This window comes from Mirounga angustirostris, unplaced genomic scaffold (assembly GCF_029215605.1).
Source record: "Mirounga angustirostris isolate CCGP_5_RB_7025 unplaced genomic scaffold, mMirAng1.0.hap1 SCAF_14, whole genome shotgun sequence".
Taxonomy (NCBI): domain Eukaryota; kingdom Metazoa; phylum Chordata; class Mammalia; order Carnivora; family Phocidae; genus Mirounga; species Mirounga angustirostris.
The window spans coordinates 37,793,232-37,814,842 of record NW_026991722.1 but is presented as its reverse complement, the minus strand read 5'-3'; the positions used below and the strand labels follow the sequence as shown (position 1 = coordinate 37,814,842).

Sequence of the window (21,611 nt, the reverse complement as noted above, 5' to 3'; positions counted from 1 at the left end):
GAATTACTGAGATCATCAGGAATTAACTAAAATTAAGTCTCTGCTTTCACTGGGTTTCATTTGCTCTTCTTTTTCTAGTTCCTTAGGTGCAAGCTGAGATTATTGATTTGAGACATTTCATCTTTTGTAATGTTAAGTATTTACTATGACAAATCTTCCCCAAAGCCTTGTTTTAGGGGCATCCCATAAATTTTGATGTTGCATTATCATTTTCATTCAGTTCAATTCCCTTTGGAATTGTCCAATTCCCTTTGGAATTTCCTCTTCACTCATAGATCATTTGAAAGTACATTGTTTAATCTTTAAATACTTGGGGAATTACCACATAACATTCTCATATTGATTTGTACTTTAAATCTTTTGTGGTCAGAGAGCATCTTTTATGTGTTATATATGGTTACATGCATGATATTTACATAGACTTAAAACCCCACCAAACAATGCTATAATTTTTGCTTTCAGTGGTCATACATATTTTAAAGAATTTAGATAATGAAAAATAGTCTGTTTATTATGTCTGGCATTCTTCCTTTATTACTGAAGCTTTAAATCTCCTTCTAGTATCATTCCTCTTCATCCTCAAGAATATCCTTTAGGGTTTATTTTAGAGCAAGTCTACTGTAAAATAATTCGTAGTTTTTCTTCATCTGAGAATGTCTTTCCTTCACCTTTCCTGAAGGACATTTTCACTGGATATACAATCCTTTTCTCTCAACACTTAAAAAATTATACTGTTGTCTCAAACCCTTCATGGTTTCTAATGAGAAGTCTGCAATCTTTTAAATTACTATTTACCCACATATAATGTGTTGTTCTTCCATGGCTACTTTCAGGACTGTTTTCTCTCAGCAGTTGCATTATTATGTGTTCTATGATAATTTTTTTTGAGCTTATCTTGTTTGGGTCTCACGAAAGCATCTTAAATTGGTCTGTCACCAAACCTGGGAAAATTTCAGCCATAATTTTTCCAACTTTTTTTTCCTATATCAATTTCTTTCTTTTCTTCTATGATTTCATTAGCACAAACGTTAGCTTTTTTTTATATTGATCCACAGATCCCTCAAGGGCTGTGTTTTGTTTTGTTTTTTCAAACTTTTTCTACTTTGTTTTTCAGACAGGATAATTTCTATTCACTGACTCTTTCATCTGCCCTCCCCATTCTACTCTTGAGCCCACCCAGTGAATTTTTATCACTTACTATATTTTTTTCAGTTCAAAGATTGGCATTTTATTCTTTTTTTGTAGCTCTTCTTCCTCTGCTGAGAATGTCTATTTTTCCATTCAAGAGTGTTCACATTTCCTGCACAGAGCGAAGTTATAATAGCTGCTTTAAATTTCTTTAAATTTAATTCCAACATCTAGCTCAACTGAGAGTTCGTATGTTGATTTTTTCCTATTAACATTTCCTTTGCAACAGTGATGCCAACATCAGTTCATTTTTCAAATTTTGCTCTGCTTCCTTGGGTCTACTCTGCACATGGGCAGCTCAGGGGTTCATCTGGGCCTTGGACAGTGGTTTATATCATACCTCAGTTCTCAAAGACTTGGTCATGGTGCTTTGCATATGTTCTTTACATTCAAAGCTTGACAATGAATTCAATTCACACAAGGATTTAGGGTATCTCTTCTCTGGTATTTTGCTCACATTATGTTATTCCCCTAAATCCCCTTTTTTTCTGATTCCTCTAGACCTTTGCACTTCACACAATTCCATGAGACTTGGTCCATCTTCACAAAAATGCATCAGGAAAACAGGGAGAGAGAAAGTAGTAATGGGATCTCACACACCCTCTTTGGACCACAGGGGCCTTTTTACCTTGTTCTTCTGGCCAAAGAGATAGGTCTTCCACTCAGAGTTTTAGGTCCCTCTCACAGCACTGCCTCAGTGGAAGGGCTTTCAATGACAATGAGAGGAAAAAAAGTGATTCCCTGACATTCTCTAGATGGTAGGGGCCCTTTTTTCTGATCTTCTGGGCAGAAGTTACTGTCAGAATTTGTATTGTCTGCTCTCGCCATGCAATTCCATGACTGAGACTAACCTTCAATTAAATCCGAGAGTTAAAACAGAAGGAAAAAACCAACAAGGACACCCACCCCTTGTACTACTGTGCTTGTTGTTGACTTCCATCTCCTTTACTGTTTGTTTTTCAGAGTTCTCAAGTAGTTGTGTTTTATACTGTCTCCAGAGTTTTTAGTGTAACCAGTGGAAACGATAGTCCATAATGTTTATGCTATTTTGGCCAGCACTGGAAGCCCATATGGTAGCTTTTCAGAAACAAAAAATCATGAGTCCTGCCCTGACCTAGATCCCTGATTCGTTTTAACAAACTCCCCAGGTAACTAGTGAGCACATTAAAATAAGAGACGTCTGAGCTAGATCACAGGAATAAGATTCAAAAATCTCTTGGAATCTAAGAAGATTCATGTAAAATCCTTCAATGAAGTCCAAAAAATAAATTCTAACACACAAACCCACACACACACAAACATATTTTTAAAATAAAAAAGTAATTATCATAATCCAGTGGGAAGGGAAGCTTAAAACAGAAAAAATAAAATGACACATCATATGGAAATGGTAAAGAAAATCATGGTAGAGATGTTTGAGCAGGTATTTGTGAAGCCATAAAAATAATCATCAAGATTAGTAACATTGGGAAAAAGTTAATGATAGTAATTTTAAATGAAAAAGCACAATTCAAAGTTATATTAAACTAATGTTATAACTCTAAAAAGTATGCCAGTCAAAAATTTTAGAAAATAATCAGTTCAGGGCACCTGGGTGGCTCAGTTGGTTAAGCGACTGCCTGCGGCTCAGGTCATGGTCCTGGAGACCCCGGATCGAGTCCCGCATCAGGCTCCCTGCTCGGCAGGGAGTCTGCTTCTCCCTCTGACCCTCCCCCTTCTCATGTTCTCTCTCTCTTAAATAAATAAAATCTTAAAAAAAAAAAAAAAAGAAAAGAAAAGAATCAGTTCAGAAGAGAACAACCAGAAAGTCAAGAAAACTGGGAACCAAGAGGAATGACTGCTTAGAAGGAAGAGTTCTAAGTAAGTCAGATTATGGTGGACACCATTTTGTTGTCTTTCTAGCATCTGTTATTCCCTCCCCTTAAGCTCCCTATTATTTTTTTGGAGATCTCATCAGTGTATATAAACTGATTAGACATAGAGACTCTGAATTCAACCCAAACTCACAAGAGATTTTAGTATAAAGCCTAAAACAACATAACTTATACTGAAAAACATAACTTCAACATTTCCAACATAGACAACAGTTCAACCAGTGCAGTCTCTCTCTTTAGTCAAGCCACATGGAAACCCAAATAATTCAAAAGTGGCTTGTTAAACTTGGATTGAATGAGGATATAATACCAAGTAATTAAGTTATGGCAGTAGGTTCATCTGGATGGAAACATTTTTGTGCATAATAAGGATATGTCTTCAGGAAACACTGAGTGCTTCTGTCATCATGACAGTATATTATTAGCACCACCAAGATGTGCATCTTTTACTCATATTCCTATGGCTAAACAAACACAACCTATAACTTTCTTTCTATAATACATAAAGCTCTTTAGCCATTGTGAAGCTCAGTATACAAAAAATGTTAAACTTGAAAGACACAGAAGATGACACATACACACCTAAATATCAATTTTTTTCATTTAATATATGCTCATTCATACTTACTTGCTAAACTTTAGTGCTAGAACAATAATCTCTTCTTTAAGTATGGGACTACTAATTGACATTCCAAGGGTATAAGCCCTCAAAAATGCATTGTCTATGACTTCAAATTTCAGTTAAAGTAGAATGAGAAGTTAGTCATTACTTGTAATTTAGGCAGTGCAGAAACCTAAAATTTCTTATTTTTCCTTATTTTCCCAGTTGTTTTTAACAATTCACATTTATTTTTAGACTTTATACAGCACCAAATTTGTTATTGTATTCTACCAGTTTATAAAATATTCAAATAGTATAATTAAAACAAATGAAACTAGCAAAAAAAGAATGTGGGAAAAACATAACCAATAATATGCATACAACTCAATTTTATGGGCACAAAGTGCAAGTAACTACTGGGTAGGCTACAAAAACAAGTTTGTTCACACCCTGGGAATCAGCACGTTATAGATGGAAGAAAGAGTTTTGGTTAATTCACTAGCTAGTGAGGCTCTATTAAGAGATCTTTTATTATATTTTCAAGCAAAATACCATCTATTCTCACAGTTTAATAGCCATTCTGTCACTTTGAAGTGACTTTGAATTTCACATATTAACTAACTGTGTTGATTTTAAAGTTTAAATTCTAGAGGATGATCTTATTTCCCTTATTTGAAAATTCTAGGGAACATATTACTATTATATCTATGTATCAACAACAGAGTAATGCAAATTAGCTAACGGGTATTTATTCATAATACCGTCTTTATTAAGTAGAGATCCATTTATAATGGAATGGACCTATGAATTGTTTATATGAGGATAGAGATGGTTTAAGAAAAAGTTTTTACCCATTATAGTAGATAAGCATACCCCCTCTGCTATCTTATTAATTATGAAATCCTCCTTTAATAGGTAGTTCAAGGTAAATGTCATCCTACCCCTGTTCAAATTAATGCTAATTTTAAATTAACATATTACAAATTAGTGAGACCAAACAAATCATCAAATGAACTATTTTATAATGGTAGCTTTTATGAAGAAAGATTAATTAAAACAAATATAGCAAAACTCCTTCTTGACCTCAGATAAACATCAAAGAGCATGTAAACAGAGACTACTAAGAGAACAATGACCCACATTTAAAATTCAAACAAACCTGTGATATTAGATTTGAAAATCTCATCTAATTAGGTCAATTGGTTAGAGCAGGATGCTAATATGACCAAGCTAGACATTAGATCCTCATATATGCCACCTAGCTTTGCCCCAGGTCTCTAGATTAAACCCCTAAAGCCCTGCAGCCATCTGGCAAGTGCAGTTAGGTCCAAATGTAAGCATCCTTGCCTGAACTGCAGCCCCCCCATCTTGGTACCCCACCAGAGAAGAAAACTTCAAAAATATTTGCCAATCTTATTTCAATGACTGCTCCCTTTATACGTAATGATAAGACACAAATATTCAAGTAATATTCCCTGAAAACAAATAACCACAAATAACAAAAACACCAGCTCTCTGCCTATAAGACAGGTTATTACTTTTTATTACCAAAATTAAATTTCCAAGTTACTGAACTTATCTTTTGAATCTCCTTCTCAATCTCACAGTCTTCTAACAGCCCTAAACAGTGAGAAAATCTGTAACTGTGAGAAAAACTACCACAAATGAATACTTGATTAAAATTAGGAAGAGTGGAACATAAGAGCCTATTGAATAAATGCCAGATAGATAGAAAGGAAGAAAATCAAAACAAAGATTTTACCTTCTCAACACAGAGAGGAGAAAATATTCCCAGTACCTGCTAAGATTTTAACAGAAAAAGATCTACCTATAGATGTTATTTTCTATATTCTAGCCCCTAAATGTTAGGCACATCTTTTTAAAATGCTTATTATATTAAAATAATTATTTAAAAATAAAATTACAGAATGATTATTCCTAAAAAATGATTATATTTTATCTTCTCTGTATTGTTTTCAAAAATACTTCAACATAATTATGTAAATAATAATAATCTCTTGATATGTATACTCTTCTGTCTTCATCCTCCCACAAAAAGCCTAAAACAGTAAGCTACCTTGTATTCTATTTAGGAAATAGATGAAATATAATGAAATAAAAATCATTTAAAAATAAAGACATTAAGAGAAAAATCAAAGTTATATATGTATATATATTCATATATAATATATATTTACTCCCAATACAAGCCATAATTAAATATTTCAAATGATCCGTTAGAAATTTTATATTTTACTAAATTACTAAATTAGGGACCATCTCATCAAAAACTATAAAAAAGGCAACACATTAGGCATTAGGTGGGAAGAATATTTACATTATTCCCAGCTGTATCTTAAACCACAGTCTTAGTCAAATATGCTTTTTAAAAAATTGACTTGTTTTGATTGTGCACATGACTTTCAAGAAATTTGCACCAAAGACCTATGTATCAGTTTTCTTTTGCTGTGTAACTGCAAATTAGGTGGCTTACAACTTTACAAGCTTACTATCTCACAATTCCTGTGGGTCAGAAGCCTAGCACATTTTAACTGGGTCCTCTGCTCAGATCCTCATAAAGCTGAAACACGTGTCAGCCAGCTACATTCTCATTTGGAAGCTCAACAGAGAACGATCCCCTTAAAAGCTTTCTTTGGTTGTTGGCAGAATTCATTCCCTTGTGGTTATGGGACTTAAGTCCCTGTTGTTTTCCTAGCTGTTGGCAAAGCATGCTCTTAGCTCCTAGAGGTTGCTGTCAGCTCTTAACCACATGGCCCCCTCCATCTAAGGCTTTGAAACTCTATGTCTTCTGCTGTGAGCCAATGAAAAAAACTCTCTGCTTTTAACAGGCTAATGTGATTAAGTCAGACCTACCTAAAAGAGCCCTCTTTCTTAAAGTCAACAGCACCATAAAACATAACAAAATTGTGGGAGGGATAACTCATCATATTCACAGGTTCTACCGCACACAAAAAGGGGGGAATTAAACAAGTGTGAAGGTCATTTGGGAGTCATCTTAGAATCCTGCCTACCACAGTGCACAAAAATCGAAGGATCACGGGAAGACTCTCAGTGGTAGAGCCAGACATGTGGGTATAAAATCAAAGAAGTATGAGCAAGATTTAAAACACTGCTTTAAAGCATAAACTTCATGTTTTAATAAATATTTGAAACACTAACTTGACTTTGAAAAGGCCTGTGATTGAATAAGTTTTTTTTAAGATTTTTATTTTTAAGTAACCTCTATACCCTACATCGGGCTTGAACTCATTACTCTGAGATCAAGAGCTGCATGCTCTATCGACTGAGCCAGCCAGGCACCCCTTGAATAAGTGTTCTATATAGAATTCTCCACTTGGATTTTTTTTTATTCTTATGTTAATCCCCATACATTACATCATTAGTTTTAGATGAAGTGTTCCATGATTCATTGTTTGTGCATAACACCCAGTGCTCCATGCAGAATGTGCCCTCCTCAATACCCACCACCAGGCTAACCCATCCTCCCACCCCCCTCCCCTCTAGAACCCTGTCTGTTTTTCAGAGTCCATTGTCTCTCATGGTTCGTCTCCCACTTGGATTTTTAGAAGGATTTCTCTGGGAAGTCTTTGTAATTGTGGATATAGTAACAACTAAAAGATCAACAATCATTTCTCCTCAACTCCAAAAACGACAAACAGAAAACCTGTTTATTATAAGATGACTTGATTCATACTCCTTTTAAGAGACTTTAAATTTATTCTTAAGTTTCATAAATTCTATTTTTAACATTTTATTGGACTTAAAGTCTGAGATTTATATAGCATGATTCAAACATACATAATTCAATTATAACATCAAGCTACTGAATTTTATTGATTTACTGCTTGATAATTTGAATTTAATGCCTCTGTAATATCTGTAATTATAATATTTAAAACAATATATTGAGTTAAAGGAACTGTTTAGCTTCTAGTTTACTCATCTGATTTATATTCTGCGATATAAACCACTATGAGACATCAAGTCTCTACCTGTAAGACCTAAATAATGACATCCCTGTTCAAACACTTTTGGTAGCTGTCATTCCCTACGGAATGAAGTCCAAACATTTTAACATGGCAATTTGTTAAATTCATGACTTTAACAAATTTAAAGTCTCTTAAAAGGAATATGAATCAAGTCATCTTATAATGTTTACTTTTAGCCCCAGCCTACTTTTCCAACTTCACCTTTCACCATACCCTATACTTTAGCTATTCTTGACTGTGCACCACCCCCTGAATATGCCTTTGATATCAACATCTCCCGTCATATCAACATCAAACATATCATTGTTTTATGGATGTCAAGGGTTTGTAGAGCTAAGATACTATTTTAATGTTGTGTTGGTTGAGTACAGAGTACACCCTCTTTAATAAAAAAGTGATATTTTAGCTGAAGTGTAAGGTCTTAAACACAATGTTCTACTGTGAGGCAAAATTGTACTATGGATTAGAGTAATTATCTCCAACTGGTATATGCACATCCCAGGATATGTATGAGATGACCTACTGAGGTGAAGAAGAAAATATTAAAATTTATATGTATTTTAATCTCAGCTCTGTATGTTTATATTTTTGAATATTTTTAAAAATGTGTTAATTATTAATACAGTAGTATATCTATTAATTTATTGTATATATTTTATATATATATAATTTCATGTTCATTTTTGTTAACAATTGGAGTGTGTTATTTTAAGTCTGGAGATCAAATTAAGGACTTTGGAATCCAACTGAAATGGTTTCCATCTGAACTCTAACACTCTGAAGTTCTGTGCCTTCAGAAAGTCACCTTAACTTAAACCACAATTTTCTCAAGTGTGTAATAAAAAGCATTAATAACCATAGGGCTGTTTTGAACATTAAAGGTGATCTTTCCTTTAAAGTGATTAGCCCAATCTTTAACCTCTAGTAAGAACTTGATAAATTTAAGGCATTAGTATTGTTACTAACTTTGTTATATTCAATACTTGCAATTGCCTTAGGAAGAAGTATGTTCATTGAAGAGGTCAAGATGAGGAGCAAAGACACCAGTTTCTTAAAGAGTGCTTACTCTTGTGTGCACTGTTGGTTGCACTATAAAGTGGTGCAACTGCTTTGGAAAATAGCATGGCAGTTCCTCAAAAAAACTAAAAATAGAACTAATCCAGCAATCCCACTTGTGTGTGTGTGTGTGTGTGTGTGTGAACTGAAACGAGGGTCTTGAGGAATATTTGCACACCCATGTTCATAGCAGCACTATTTACAATAGCCAGGAGGCTGAAGGAACCCAAAGGTCCATCAACAGATGAGTAGATAAACAAAATGTACTACATACATATAATGGTATATTATTTAGCTTTAAAAAGGAAGGAAATTCTGTCCTACCCTATACCATGGATGAATCTTGAGGACATTATGCTAACTGAAATAAGTCAATCACAAGAAGTCAAATACTATAGGACTCCAGTTATATGAGGTATCTAATGTAGTCATATACATAGAAACAGAAAGTACAATGGTGGTTACCAGGCACTGGAGGAAAAGGGGAAAGGGTGAAAATTGTTTTTTAATGAGTACAGTTTCAGTTTTGCAATATAAAAAGGTTCTGGACATCTATTGTATAACAATACGTCTATACTTAATACTATTCAACTGTATATTTAAAAATGGTTAAGATGATTAACTTTATATTATGTGTTTTTTACAATAATTTAAATTAATTAATTACATTTTGTGAAAAAAAGATTTCCCGATATATATAGCTATTGTATGGTAGTTAATAAGAAGGGCCTCTCATGTGATGTCAGGCTGGGAAGTTTTTCATTTATTGCATTAATACTGAGCACCAAAGATGCATCTTCAAGCAGTGGAAATCAAATCCCCTCCTTCAAAGCTTTTGGGAAAATTATGAAATTGTCATGCAATGGTCATATTGCTTAGTATGGTATGGTAAGAATATGATGGATTCCAGACATATTAAGTTCATAGAATCAACAGTATTCCATTGAGTGTTGACCATAAAGGGGAAGAAAAGGGGGAAATCAAAAATGTCACAAGGATTTTTGCCTTGGATAGATGGGCAAATTGTGTTGCCATCCACAGAAAAAGGAAATTTTAAAAAAATAAGAAAAGATAAACAAATTAATAAACATACAGTAAGACTCATCAAGAAAAAAAGAGAGGGGCCAAATAAAATCAGAAATGAAAGGGAGGAGTTACAACAAATACCACAGAAATACAAAGAATTATAAAAACGACTACTACGAATAATTATACAACAAAAAACTGGAAAACCCAGAAGAAATTAATAAATGCCTAGAAACATACACTTCTTCAAGATGAATCAGTGAAGAAATAGAAATAGAAAATCTCGGGGTGCCTGGGTGGCTCAGTTGGTTAAGCGACTGCCTTCGGCTCAGGTCATGATCCTGGAGTCCCAGGATTGAGTCCCGCATGGGGCTCTCTGCTCAGCGGGGAGTCTGCTTGTCCCTCTGACCCTCCTCCCTCTCATGGTCTCTCTCTATCATTCTTTCTCTCTCTCAATAAATAAATAAAAATCTTAAAAAAAAAAAAAAAGAAAGAAAATCTCCACAGACTGGTTACTTGTAATGAAATTGAATCAGTAATCACAAAACTCCCAAAGAACAGAAGTCCAGGACCAGAGAGCTTCAGAGGTGAATTCTACCAAACACTTAAAGAAGAGCTAATACCTATCCTTGTCAAACTCCAAAAAATAAAAGAGGAAGGAATGCTTGCAAGCTCATTCTAAAAGGCCAGCATTACCCTATTATACAAACCAGACAGACACTACAAAAAAAATTATAGGCCAATATTCCTGATGAGGATAGACACAAAAATCTTCAACAAACTATTAGCAAACCAAATCTAACAATACATTTAAAGGACCATATACCATGATCAAATGGGATTTATTCCAGGGATGCCAGGATAGTCCAAACCTGCAAATCAATCAACGTGATACACCATATTAACAAAATGAAGGCTAAAAATCATACGATTATCTCAAAGATGCAAAAAAAGCATTTGTCAAAATTCACCATCCATTTGTGATAAAAATTCTCAACAAAGTAGGTAAGGAGGGAATATACCTCAACATAATAAAGCTCATAGTTGACAAACACACAGCTAAAAACATACTCAATGGTGAAAAGCTAAAAACTTTTCCTCTACGATCAGGAACAAGAAAAGAATGCCCACCCTCACCACTTTTATTCAACATAGTACTGGAAGTCCTAGCCATAGTAATTAGGTGAGAAAAATAAATAAAAGACATCCAAATGAGAAAAAAAAGAAGTAAAGCTGTCAATATTTGTAGATAACATGGTACTATATACTGGAAACCCTAAAGCTTCTACCCCAAAACAATTATAACTAATAAATGAATTCAGAACAGTGCAGGATAAAAAATTCCATATAGAGAAATCTGTTGTGTTTCTACACACTAATAACAAACAGAAAGAGATTAAGATAACAATCCCATTTACAATTGCATCAAAAAGAAGAAAATACCTACAAATAAATTTAACCCAAAGAGGTGAAAGATCTATATTCTGAAAACTACAAGACATCAGTAAAATGAATTGAAGATGACACAGACAAATGAAAGGATATTCCACGCTCATGGATTGAAAGAATTAATATTATTAAGATGTCCATACTACCCAAAGAAATCTACAGATTCAAAGCAATCCTTATCAAAATACCAATGGCCTTTTTCAAAAAACTAAAATAAATAGTCCTAAAATTTGTATGGAACCAGGAAAGACTGAAGAGCTAAAGCAATCTTGAGAAAAAGAAAGCAGGCTGGAGGTATCACTCTCCTGGATTTGAAACTATACTGCAAAACTACAATCATCCAAACAGATGACACTGGCACCAAAACAAGACAGACACATAGATCATTGGAACAGGATTGAAAGCCCAGAAAGGAATCCATGCTTATATGGTCAATTAATCTACAACAAAGGAGACAAGAATATACAACGGGGAAAAGACTGTCTCTTCAATAAATGGTGTTGGGAAAACTGGACAGCCACATGCAAAAGAATGAAAGTGGACCACTTTCTTACACCATCCACAGGAATAAATTCAAAATGGATTAAAGACTTAAATATAAGACCTGAAATCAGAAAACTCCTAGAAGAAAACAAAGTCAGTAAGCTCTCTGACATTTACTTTTTACAACAGAAAAACAAACAAATGAGACTATATCAAACTAAAAAGCCTTTCAACGGCAAAGGAAACCATCAACAAAACAAAAAGGCAATCTAATGAATGGGAAAAGATATTTGCAAATGACATATCTGATAACCAGTTGACATCTAAAATATATGGAGTTGACAAAACTCAATATTAAAAAAAAACAAAATCCAATTAAAAATCATCAGGGAGGGGAGCCTGGGTGGCTCAGTTGGTTAAACGTCTGCCTTCGGCTAAGATCATGATCTCAGGGTCCTAGGATTGAGCCCCACATTTGGGCTCCCTGGTCAAAGAAGAGTCTGTTTCTCTCTCTCTCTCCCTCTGCCCTCCCCCCTCAAATAAATAAAATACTTTTAAAAAACCATCAGGGAACTAATAAATCAAAACCACAATGAAATATCACTTCACACCTGTTGGAATGGCTAATGTCAAAAAACAAGGAATAACAAGTGTTGTCAAGGATGTGGAGAAATGGGAACCCTCATGTGCTGTTGGTAGAAATGTCAGTTGGTGCACCCACAATGGAAAAGAGTATGGATGTTCCTCAAAAAATTAAAAATAGAAATACCATAGAATCTAGCAATTCCACTTTATGAAAAAAAAAAAAAACCCAAACACTAACTTGAAAAGATATATGCCCCCCCCATGTTCACTGCAGCATTAGCATTATCTACAATAGCCAAGGTATGGAAGCAACCAGACTGCCCACTGATAGATAAATGGGTAAAGAAGATGTGGTGTGTGTGTGTGTGTGTGTGTGTAATATAACTCATAAAGAATAAATCTTGCCTTTTGCATCTACATGGACAGATCTAGAAGATATTATGCTAAGTGAAATACATCAGACAGAAAAAGACAAATACTATATGACTTCACTTATGTGTGGAACCCAAGAAACTGATGAAGAAACAAAACAGAAATAGACTCAAATACAGAAAACAAACTGATGGTAGGCAGAGGAGAGGGAGATGGGGAGATGGACAAAAAGAACAAGGGGATTAAGAGGTACAATTTTCCAATTATAAAATAAATAATACATGGGAATGTAACATACAGCATAGGGGATACAGTCAATAATACTGTAACAACTTTATATATTGACAGATGGTAACTAGACATTGTGGTGTTCATTTTATAATGTACATAAATATCAGATCATTTTGTTGTGTATCTGAAACTAATACAATATTATCTGTCAATTATAATTCAATTTTTAAAAAGATAATCCTTAAAGAATAGAGATTACAACATAAATTCATGCTTTCATTTATTCAGTACTATTTTTGTAAAGTAGCATATGCTGTACACCAAATAATGGACATAAATGGCAAAATGACTCTTATGAAATGTAGATAGGGAGCAGGAAAAGAAAGGCATATATTCCCAGGAATATTATTGTAAAGAAGAGCCTCTAAATTTTTCAGAGTGCCCGTTGGATGATTCATGGACAAGCTATTATTTTAGTGTTTTCAATTTCTAAACAAAGGCAAGAAATACAGGTAACTTTTTAAGTGGAGAAAATGTACTATTTGTCATGTTTCTGCTGTTCTCTAAATTCACAATGTAATGTTAAATGTTACACTCAGTAATAAAATAGAAAGGCCAATCAGTAAATGTTCCTTTTTCATAAAACTTTACTGTATTAGCTTATGGAAATTCTACTTATAAAATTGTATTGAATTTACCTTTTTTTTCCTGTTCCTCTTCCAATGTATAGTGCTAATAACTTTCTCCAAGTCTTTCAAAATATTACATAGTTTCAAATCATTTTAATTTGTTTGCCACCCTGAAATTATAATAAATGATCTATGAACAGTCATTTATTCTGAGAACCAAATATTTCATTTGGTTCACTGTTTTAATGCTTAGCTGGATTCAGTCTCATACTAGGATATATTTCAGTATAATTATTAAAAATGACAATACAAAAGAAAAAAAAAAGGTGTCAGCTGGGAAGACCCAGGATGAAGAAATGGAGAGAAGAAATAGTCATTTTGGGTTATGTTCAGTTTGAGGTGCTTTGGGATATCCTGGTAGAAACGTCCAGTAGAAATTGTAAAATACAGATGTGAACCTCACATAACAGGCATTAAGTCGCCATAACATAGTCACAACTGAAGCCACAGACATAAATGCAATTACTCAGTGAGAAAAGGAATTCAAAACATATCTCAGTGACATTATTTCATTTCAAGGATAAAGAAGCAAACAATCCATGAAATTTGGAAAAACAGGTTTGCCTCAGAATTCTACAGAGCAACCACATTATCAACAATGTTCTGGTAGAAAGAGGAAAATAAAGAAATTACACCTAGTTAAGTTGTTCTTTAGTTATAAAGGCTAAGGACAAATATTTTTAATTGCATACAAACCTCAAAGAATGGAACACATAATCTTTCTTTAGAAAAAAATGACCAGGAACTGTAGCCAAGGGATGAATCAAATCAAAGAATTCAGAAAAAAAACAAAACAAAAAAACAGGTAGAAGAATGTATAAGCATTTAAATACACCAAAAGAAAAACAGTCCTGAGAACCAAATTATATACCATTATAAAACCTTGACAATAAAAACAATTATAGTATATAAGATGATATAATGAACATAACACAATAAAATACATAATTATAATAAACCTAACATAAGCAGGGAGTACAAAACAGTGAGAAGTGAAATAGGCTTGGGGCGCCTGGGTTGCTCAGTCAGTTAAGCGTCTGCCTTCGGCTCAGGTCATGATCCCAGGGTCCTGGGATCAAGCCCCGCATCGGGCTCCCTGCTCATCGGGGAGCCTGCTTCTCCCTCTCCTACTCCCTCCTGCTTGTGTTCCCTCTCTCACTGTGTCTCTCTCTGTCAAATAAATAAAATCTTTAAAAAAAAAAAAAAAGAAGTGAAATAGGCTTATTCCTCATCTACCTTTGGAGAAAGTCAATGATAAGAATGAAACTGAAATCTGTAGTTGAAAAAAAAAATGAATGTAATTCAATCTCTTAATGTTTTTCTTAATCTTTTCTATTAACTTCAGGAATAAATACCTCTGAGAAGTATTTATCTATTAGCAATTTTTTGAATTGCATGTTTTTCTGTTTCTTTTGTTTCATTTTGATAATATTATGTTTTATGCTTCTTACTTAAATTAGCATATAATTGCCATCCCAGTTTTGGAAAATTATTTCTTCCTGTCCATATCAATCATTATATCAATCAATCACTATATCTAATCTTGTTTTGGTATGTATGTTTAGACAGACATCTATAATGATGCTCATAATTAGCTAATGGTGGTTAAATCTGGATGGGGGATTTAATATAACAAAATTTCTTTCCTTTTCACTTAGATTTTTTTAAATAATGAAAACGTATCACTTTTACCAAATAGTCATTTTTAGTTTCTAAAAAAATAAATATCTGAATAACATACATATTCATAAAGATGTATTTTAACTCCTTGTGGCAGCGTGATCTTGAGTTTATAACATATACCTAATTATAATTACATCATGGTATCCTTGTTTTCTTAATAATACTTAGAACAGCTTCTATGTTTTTTAGCATTTACTACATGCCAGACAGATACTACATACACTATATACTTATGAATTCTTATTCTTATCCAAACTAGTTAGGCAAATATTAATTAGTGGCATTTACAAAGAGGAAACTGTGTCTTTAGTTAAGAAATTTCCCCTTACTTACAGTTATCGTAAATGGCAAATCCAGGATTCAAATCTTGCTCTAGAATCTGTACCCTGCCCACTATGTCATGTTTCCTGCCATCTATGCTGTCCATGAAGTTTATTTTATCCTGTTATCCCAGGACTATCAAAACAAATGTAACCTAAAACTTTGTAGATTCACTTTAATAATTCCCAGTTAGTTATAAGAAGTCTTAGCAAATACAACAGCTATTAGTGAGAGATCTTTATAGTCTTGACATGAGATTGGAACTCTCAGAAGTTCTGCTGCTACATCCCTGTATTTGCTTTTTGATATTTCCTTTATCCTATGCACAAAGTCTCGAGTGTAAAATCTTGAGAAGCAGGATCTCAGCTGGTTCAGGAGGTGTATTGATGTAATATAAATGAGTGCTGAATCTTGCCCTGCCTGCCCCCCAGTATGCTTATTAACAAAACAAGGAAGAACCAATGGAAAAATCAAGAACTGGTATCTTAGGAAATGTATGGGCTAGTCTTCATATATTAACAGGGTCTGATTTCCTCCATAAATTCAGGGGAGTTATCTCTACAAGCCCCTTGTCCCTAAATACTCAGGCCATATCAGCCCCTTGTAAGGATATATCCACTATTCTTGACAGCTGTAATTGGCCGTGTACTAGGGTTTTGCCATAGATGAGTTATTCCTCACAACAATTCTCAAGGAACCACTAAAGTCCGCTTATAAGCCACGTTGCTGAGACTCATACTTGGGATCTATTTGATCCCCAAAGACCTATATTACAGAGCTCTTCAAAATACCTCAATGAAGAGGGGGAAAAAATGCATTGGTTATCTGCAGCAAAGCCCATCTTGAAAGTATAGGAGAGGGGCATCTGGGTGGCTCAGTCGTTAAGCGTCTGCCTTTGGCTCAGGTCATGATTCCAGGGTCCTGGGATGGAGCCCCCCATCGGGCTCCCTGCTCTGCGGGAAGCCTGCTTCTCCCACTCCCCCTGCTTGGGTTCCCTCTCTCGCTGTGTCTCTCTCTGTCAAATAAATAAATAAAATCTTTAAAAAAAAAAAAAAAGAAAGTATAAGAGATAAGCAAAACTTTGTTTACATCTTAATTACTATTATCATGATTTGCCTGTGTCAGAGATATAACGTGTCCTGATGTGTGGCTAGCATGGTTCCTCAGTTTTGTTTTTCTGGAATTTCTGTAGCAAATTTCAGATCATGGCCTAATATACATGGTATGTGCCTCAGGCATGAAGTTAGGCCCTGTAGAAATGTATAGAGACTCTTTATGAGACATTATTTCCTTCACTCTTGATAGAGCAGAGAGAAATTTGTAACCAAAACCATAGTCAGAGAACTAAAAAAACAGTAACTGTTTATAAACCAGTCCATGAATATTCATTCTAATCACTATATAGTAATCAATTAGTATACACAGCAAGAACAATATGAAATCTGAGGCTACAGATTGCAGAACTGAATAAATCATCATTTTTAAGAGATATAACTAAAGATAATATATTTTCCTTTCTGGATGAAAATTCATTTTATGTTCCCTGGTGGAATAAATATAAAGAAGAAATACACAAAAGGCAAAAATTGGACCTAAATGTCCATTCCTACATATACAGGTCAAGAAAAGCATTACTCGCATAATTGGATATTCATTGCCTTGTTTGCTTAAGACTGAAAAACAAAAACGTGAGTTTGCCAAATTTCCTAATGTTTTGTACAGTGCAGTGGGCCTTTAAAAAATACACAGTAATGCATTAATCTAATACTACTACAAAGGTTTAATGATTTTTCTGGTTATTTCCTAAGTTTACCTTTCATAATATCAAGTGGTATATATAATGTGTTTTGGTAGTTTGAGTCACAAGTGTGATGTTTCAGCTAATTGTGGCTAAAAGCAAAATATCAATCAGGATGAAAAGCTTCTAAAAACAAACTAAACTGAAACTATTAAAAATGTAAAAGAGAGTAACCATAGTGATGCTAATTTAAAATGATCACTGATGAAACATTTCTTATAATCAATGTCAGACATCTGTATCTTTTTCAGAACTGTTTTAAGTTATTCATTACTTCATCCCTTAAAGTTTCTGACATCTTTAATGAGAGAACACATAAAAATAATGGTGGTAGTGTGAACAAAACTTAGATGCGATGCTCAACAAACTGCACATGTGTGTATACACACGTGCGTGCGTGTGCATGCAGGCGCACAGGCAGATCCTACTCTAGACCTAAAATGGCTGAGTTGCGGGATGTTGTTGCTTGGTGACCAAACAGTATCTACTCAGCCACAGAGTCATTTAAGCAGTGAGAGATATGTCCCCTCAGCTTTAGGCATGGCCAGGACAAATATTAAGGGGCATGTTTATCTTTTCTAGTATTCTACATTTGCATTTTAAGTTCAGTTGTCACTTTCTTGATTTTGTCATCAATTAAATTCAGATTTTAGGGGAAAGAGTATTTGGAACCCTACCGCTGTCGTTTTAAGAAAATAAGAGGGAGAACCAAGCTTCTTTCAAACTGGAAGATAGTCTGTTTCAATTAAGTCTATGTGGTGTGTCTACTCTGTTCTGCTACGACCTCCCAGTTGCTATCAGTCTCTCTTTCTTTCATTAAACACTAGCAGTTAATTAGCCCCAGCCTGTCCTCTTGCCTTCTCTCTGTCCCTTTTCAAGGTAGTAATGATGTCTAATTACCAGCAGCAGTGGGTCACTGCAACGTCAGGCGCAAATCTCTCTCACTGACAGCAGAGCCAGCCGCAAACCCTCAAACCTCAGACAGCTAGAATGATTCTCAGTCTACTTGAAAATACCAAATACAGTACTTTATTTCAACCAAGATACGCCTTTGACATAAAAATATGTTTCTTGTCTTTCTGGTGGATTGTACTCCCGCTATTATAAAGAAAAGCTTATTTTTAAGGAAGAGATCATTTGAGATGCAGAGAAACACATGATAAAAGGGGAACCTTTTATTTATTTTTTAACTTGTTGAAATGATGATTGGCTGTCTTTCAGGGAAGGCGGAGCCTATAATTCTATGTAAGGAGCAGCAGAAAATTTTCATAAAGAGCAACAGAAGAGTTCATGAATTAAAAACCTCTTCAACATTTCAAAACAGGCTTGCATGAAGAGCAAATCTCTTAAATACTACATGGAAACCACTATCTAAGAACACCACCTGATGAATTACATATTCTCCCATAAATATATGGAATCTTTACTGAAAAGGGAAACATGTGTTACTTTATTGTTAACGCTGGAGTTGTTATTCTACGATGGATGTCTTAGCAATAGTTCTTTAACAAGTCTGCATAAATTTTTGAATGAAAATATGGGTATCTGAACATGCGAATTCTGGTCTGAATTACTAGGCATCCATATTTCTCTTAGTGTCTCTATAGCTGTTACACAATTTATGTTATTTAGAATTTTTAATTAATGTTTTAAAAGGGCACATCTGTTTATACACAAGTGGATGTAACCAAACCCCTGCAAGTATAAACTGGACCAATATATACAAGTGAAGCTATCTGACAGATAAACAGAGGAACCTGATTTTAATATAAAAGGAATGAAAAACAAACTTCCCAGCTAGCAATTGTTTTGAAAAACATATAAAATATTATTTAATAATAATTAGGTAAATATACCTTAAATGACTACTTTATTTATTCAGTTAACCCAGTGGTGCCCAAAAGAAAATACATCCTTATGTTCTGAATTCTAATCTACTTTGTCTAACAAGTTATTTTTAAAAAATCAGGTTAAGTTACTTCCGATACAAATGAATCAAAGCACTTCATTCTCCACAACAGACTTCTGGCTCATCCAGATGTAAATAAACCTCAGTTCTAATCCATAGGCATCTAGTCCTCATTATTTAGTAAAGAAAGACAGTGATCTCACCATTGTCTTTAGCAATGCCACATTAAAAGGGAAGGCTGTGTTTATAGACCTACCTCCTAGAAAATTCCAACAATAGTACTTAAAAAAAAAAAAGCAGAACTTTTATGTGGGTTTCTATTTCACCCTTATTTCCTTTTCCCATTTTCCAGATAAATTCCAAAAGAAATATACTTCCTTCAAACAACTATCCCTGATTAATCTCGGGAAACCATTAACTATTTTCCAAACCTGAAAGAGTCCTCCAAATAGTCCTCTGAAAAACCTTTCATGCACATATTTCCAATTTAATATACCTCCGTTTGAGACAGAAGAATAGCTTGCAAGACATCTCCTTTCTAGCATCCTCCAGGAATACTGCTCGGGGAAACAGTTGCCAGTATGGGGTGGGGGTGGGGGGTTAGGAAAAGGAGCAAATGCTCAAGAAACCTCAAAGCCAGGCAAAAATGCAAAGGATGCCAAATACCCTCCCCCACCCCTACTCCAGGCGAGTACCCACCGTAGCATGACGAAGAAAGAGGTCTTACGGATCTGATCTGCAATCCTACTTGTAGCCCACCGTTCCCATCTTCTTAAAAAGGAAATTGATGCCGCTGCCGCTCCCCGACCTCACAGGCTTCTGCCCTGACAGGCTGAGATACACTGGGTTCTCAGTGCCCAGTACCTTGCTGCGCCTGGGCTGGGAGCTTTGTGGCCGTGAGACTAGAGCTATCCCAGAACGGGGAACAAATACATACACCATTTGATTGCGCTGAAACCCACGTCTCTTTGTTGTTCATCGTGTAGCTGCGGCTTTATTTGTGAAAGGGGGAAGTGAGGAAGGGAATGGGGGGCGGGGAGGAGGAATCCCCAGGACCTTATCTACAATCTAAATAGTCGTGGCAAGATCTCTGGGAGTGATCAAGGCGATGGGATAGCCCGGTGTCTCCCAGGCGGCGGTCTAACAATAAAACCCGATAGTGTCCGGGGGGTGGGAGGGGGGGAACCCCACATCTCCGACCAGCGCCACAATCGGGCTTTGTGCCAATTAGGAGACACTGTAGACGATCGATCAGAATCGTCTATTATCGGAGCGTGCGTCTGGGGTTCCTGCGTGGCCCTTATGCTCGGTGGCGAAAGCGGGACACACGCCAGGCGCCCAGCGAAGGACATGGGACAATGGCCCAACCCGAGGACGCGGGAGGCCGCCCGACGCGGGGATGGAAGCTCCAGGAGCGGGTTCAGGAGCCCGGAGGCTAGGAGGGCGGCGAGCTCTGGAGGTGCGCTGCCGCTTTAAAATAAAGGACCACAAAGACTCCACCGTGGGGGAAACGCGCCCGGCTAAGGCGAGGGGGGACGACTTGGGGAGGGGGTTGAGAAAGGTGGGGGGCACACGAGCCAACGGTGGCTCACGGCTCCCCCTTTCTCCCCCCCTCTCTCCCCTCCCCGCTGGCTGCTCCCGCAGACAAATAACAGAGGAAGGCGAGTCACTCACCGTGGTCTTGACCGGCACGTAAAGCACTTGCTTGGCGCAGCCGCCGCCCCCGCGGACCTCGTCCGGCTGGCCCAGCTGGAAGCCCTTCGATTTGACCCAGAATTTAAATTTGGCGTTGTCCGTGGAGCTCGACTCGGAGCCGTTGAGGAGCTGGACGATCCGCTCGTATTTTTTACGGGTCACCGTCTTGGTCTTGCCTGAGTCCCCGTAAGTCCTGAGGCACCAGTCCTGGAACTGGCGGTACATGTCGCGCTCGCTCTCCATGTTCCCCGCTCCTGGCCGTCGGCCGGATGCTCCCAGCGCACTTCGCACCTGTTCACCCCGGGCTCATGAAAAATGCAGCCCGGGCCACGATGCAGGGACGCGAGGTCCCGGCCGCCGCCGGAGCCTGCCTCGGGTGGGGGTGGGGGTGGGGGGAGGAATGGGGAGAGGGGAGGAGGGTCCGGCTGGGCACCAGCAATCAATGCCCTGTGCTACCAAGTCTCTGGTTCATTCGTAATTGCAACGGATGTCTCAGACGCTTGTCTCGGACGCTTTTCTCGTCCTCTTAGTGATGGGTCTCTTTAATATTGTGTGACTAGGACCATCCCAACAGCATCCGGCCCAGAGGAACTGGGTTTTAAATAATTAAAATCCCATTCCTTGGTTTATTAAAAATCCCA

The 21,611-nt window shown here is 36.2% G+C and overlaps 1 protein-coding gene across 6 annotated transcripts in view; it reads right to left on the bottom strand.

Moving 5' to 3' along the window:
* Positions 1–21,213, bottom strand: part of NOL4 (nucleolar protein 4) — a 420,442-nt gene extending 399,229 nt beyond the window's left edge. For all 6 annotated transcript variants that reach the window (XM_064578812.1, XM_064578809.1, XM_064578811.1 and 3 more), the window contains exon 1: positions 20,950–21,213. In XM_064578812.1, the coding sequence (XP_064434882.1) occupies positions 20,950–21,213 (264 nt within the window). The remainder of the gene's footprint in view (positions 1–20,949) is intronic.
* Positions 21,214–21,611: the final 398 nt, after the last annotated feature.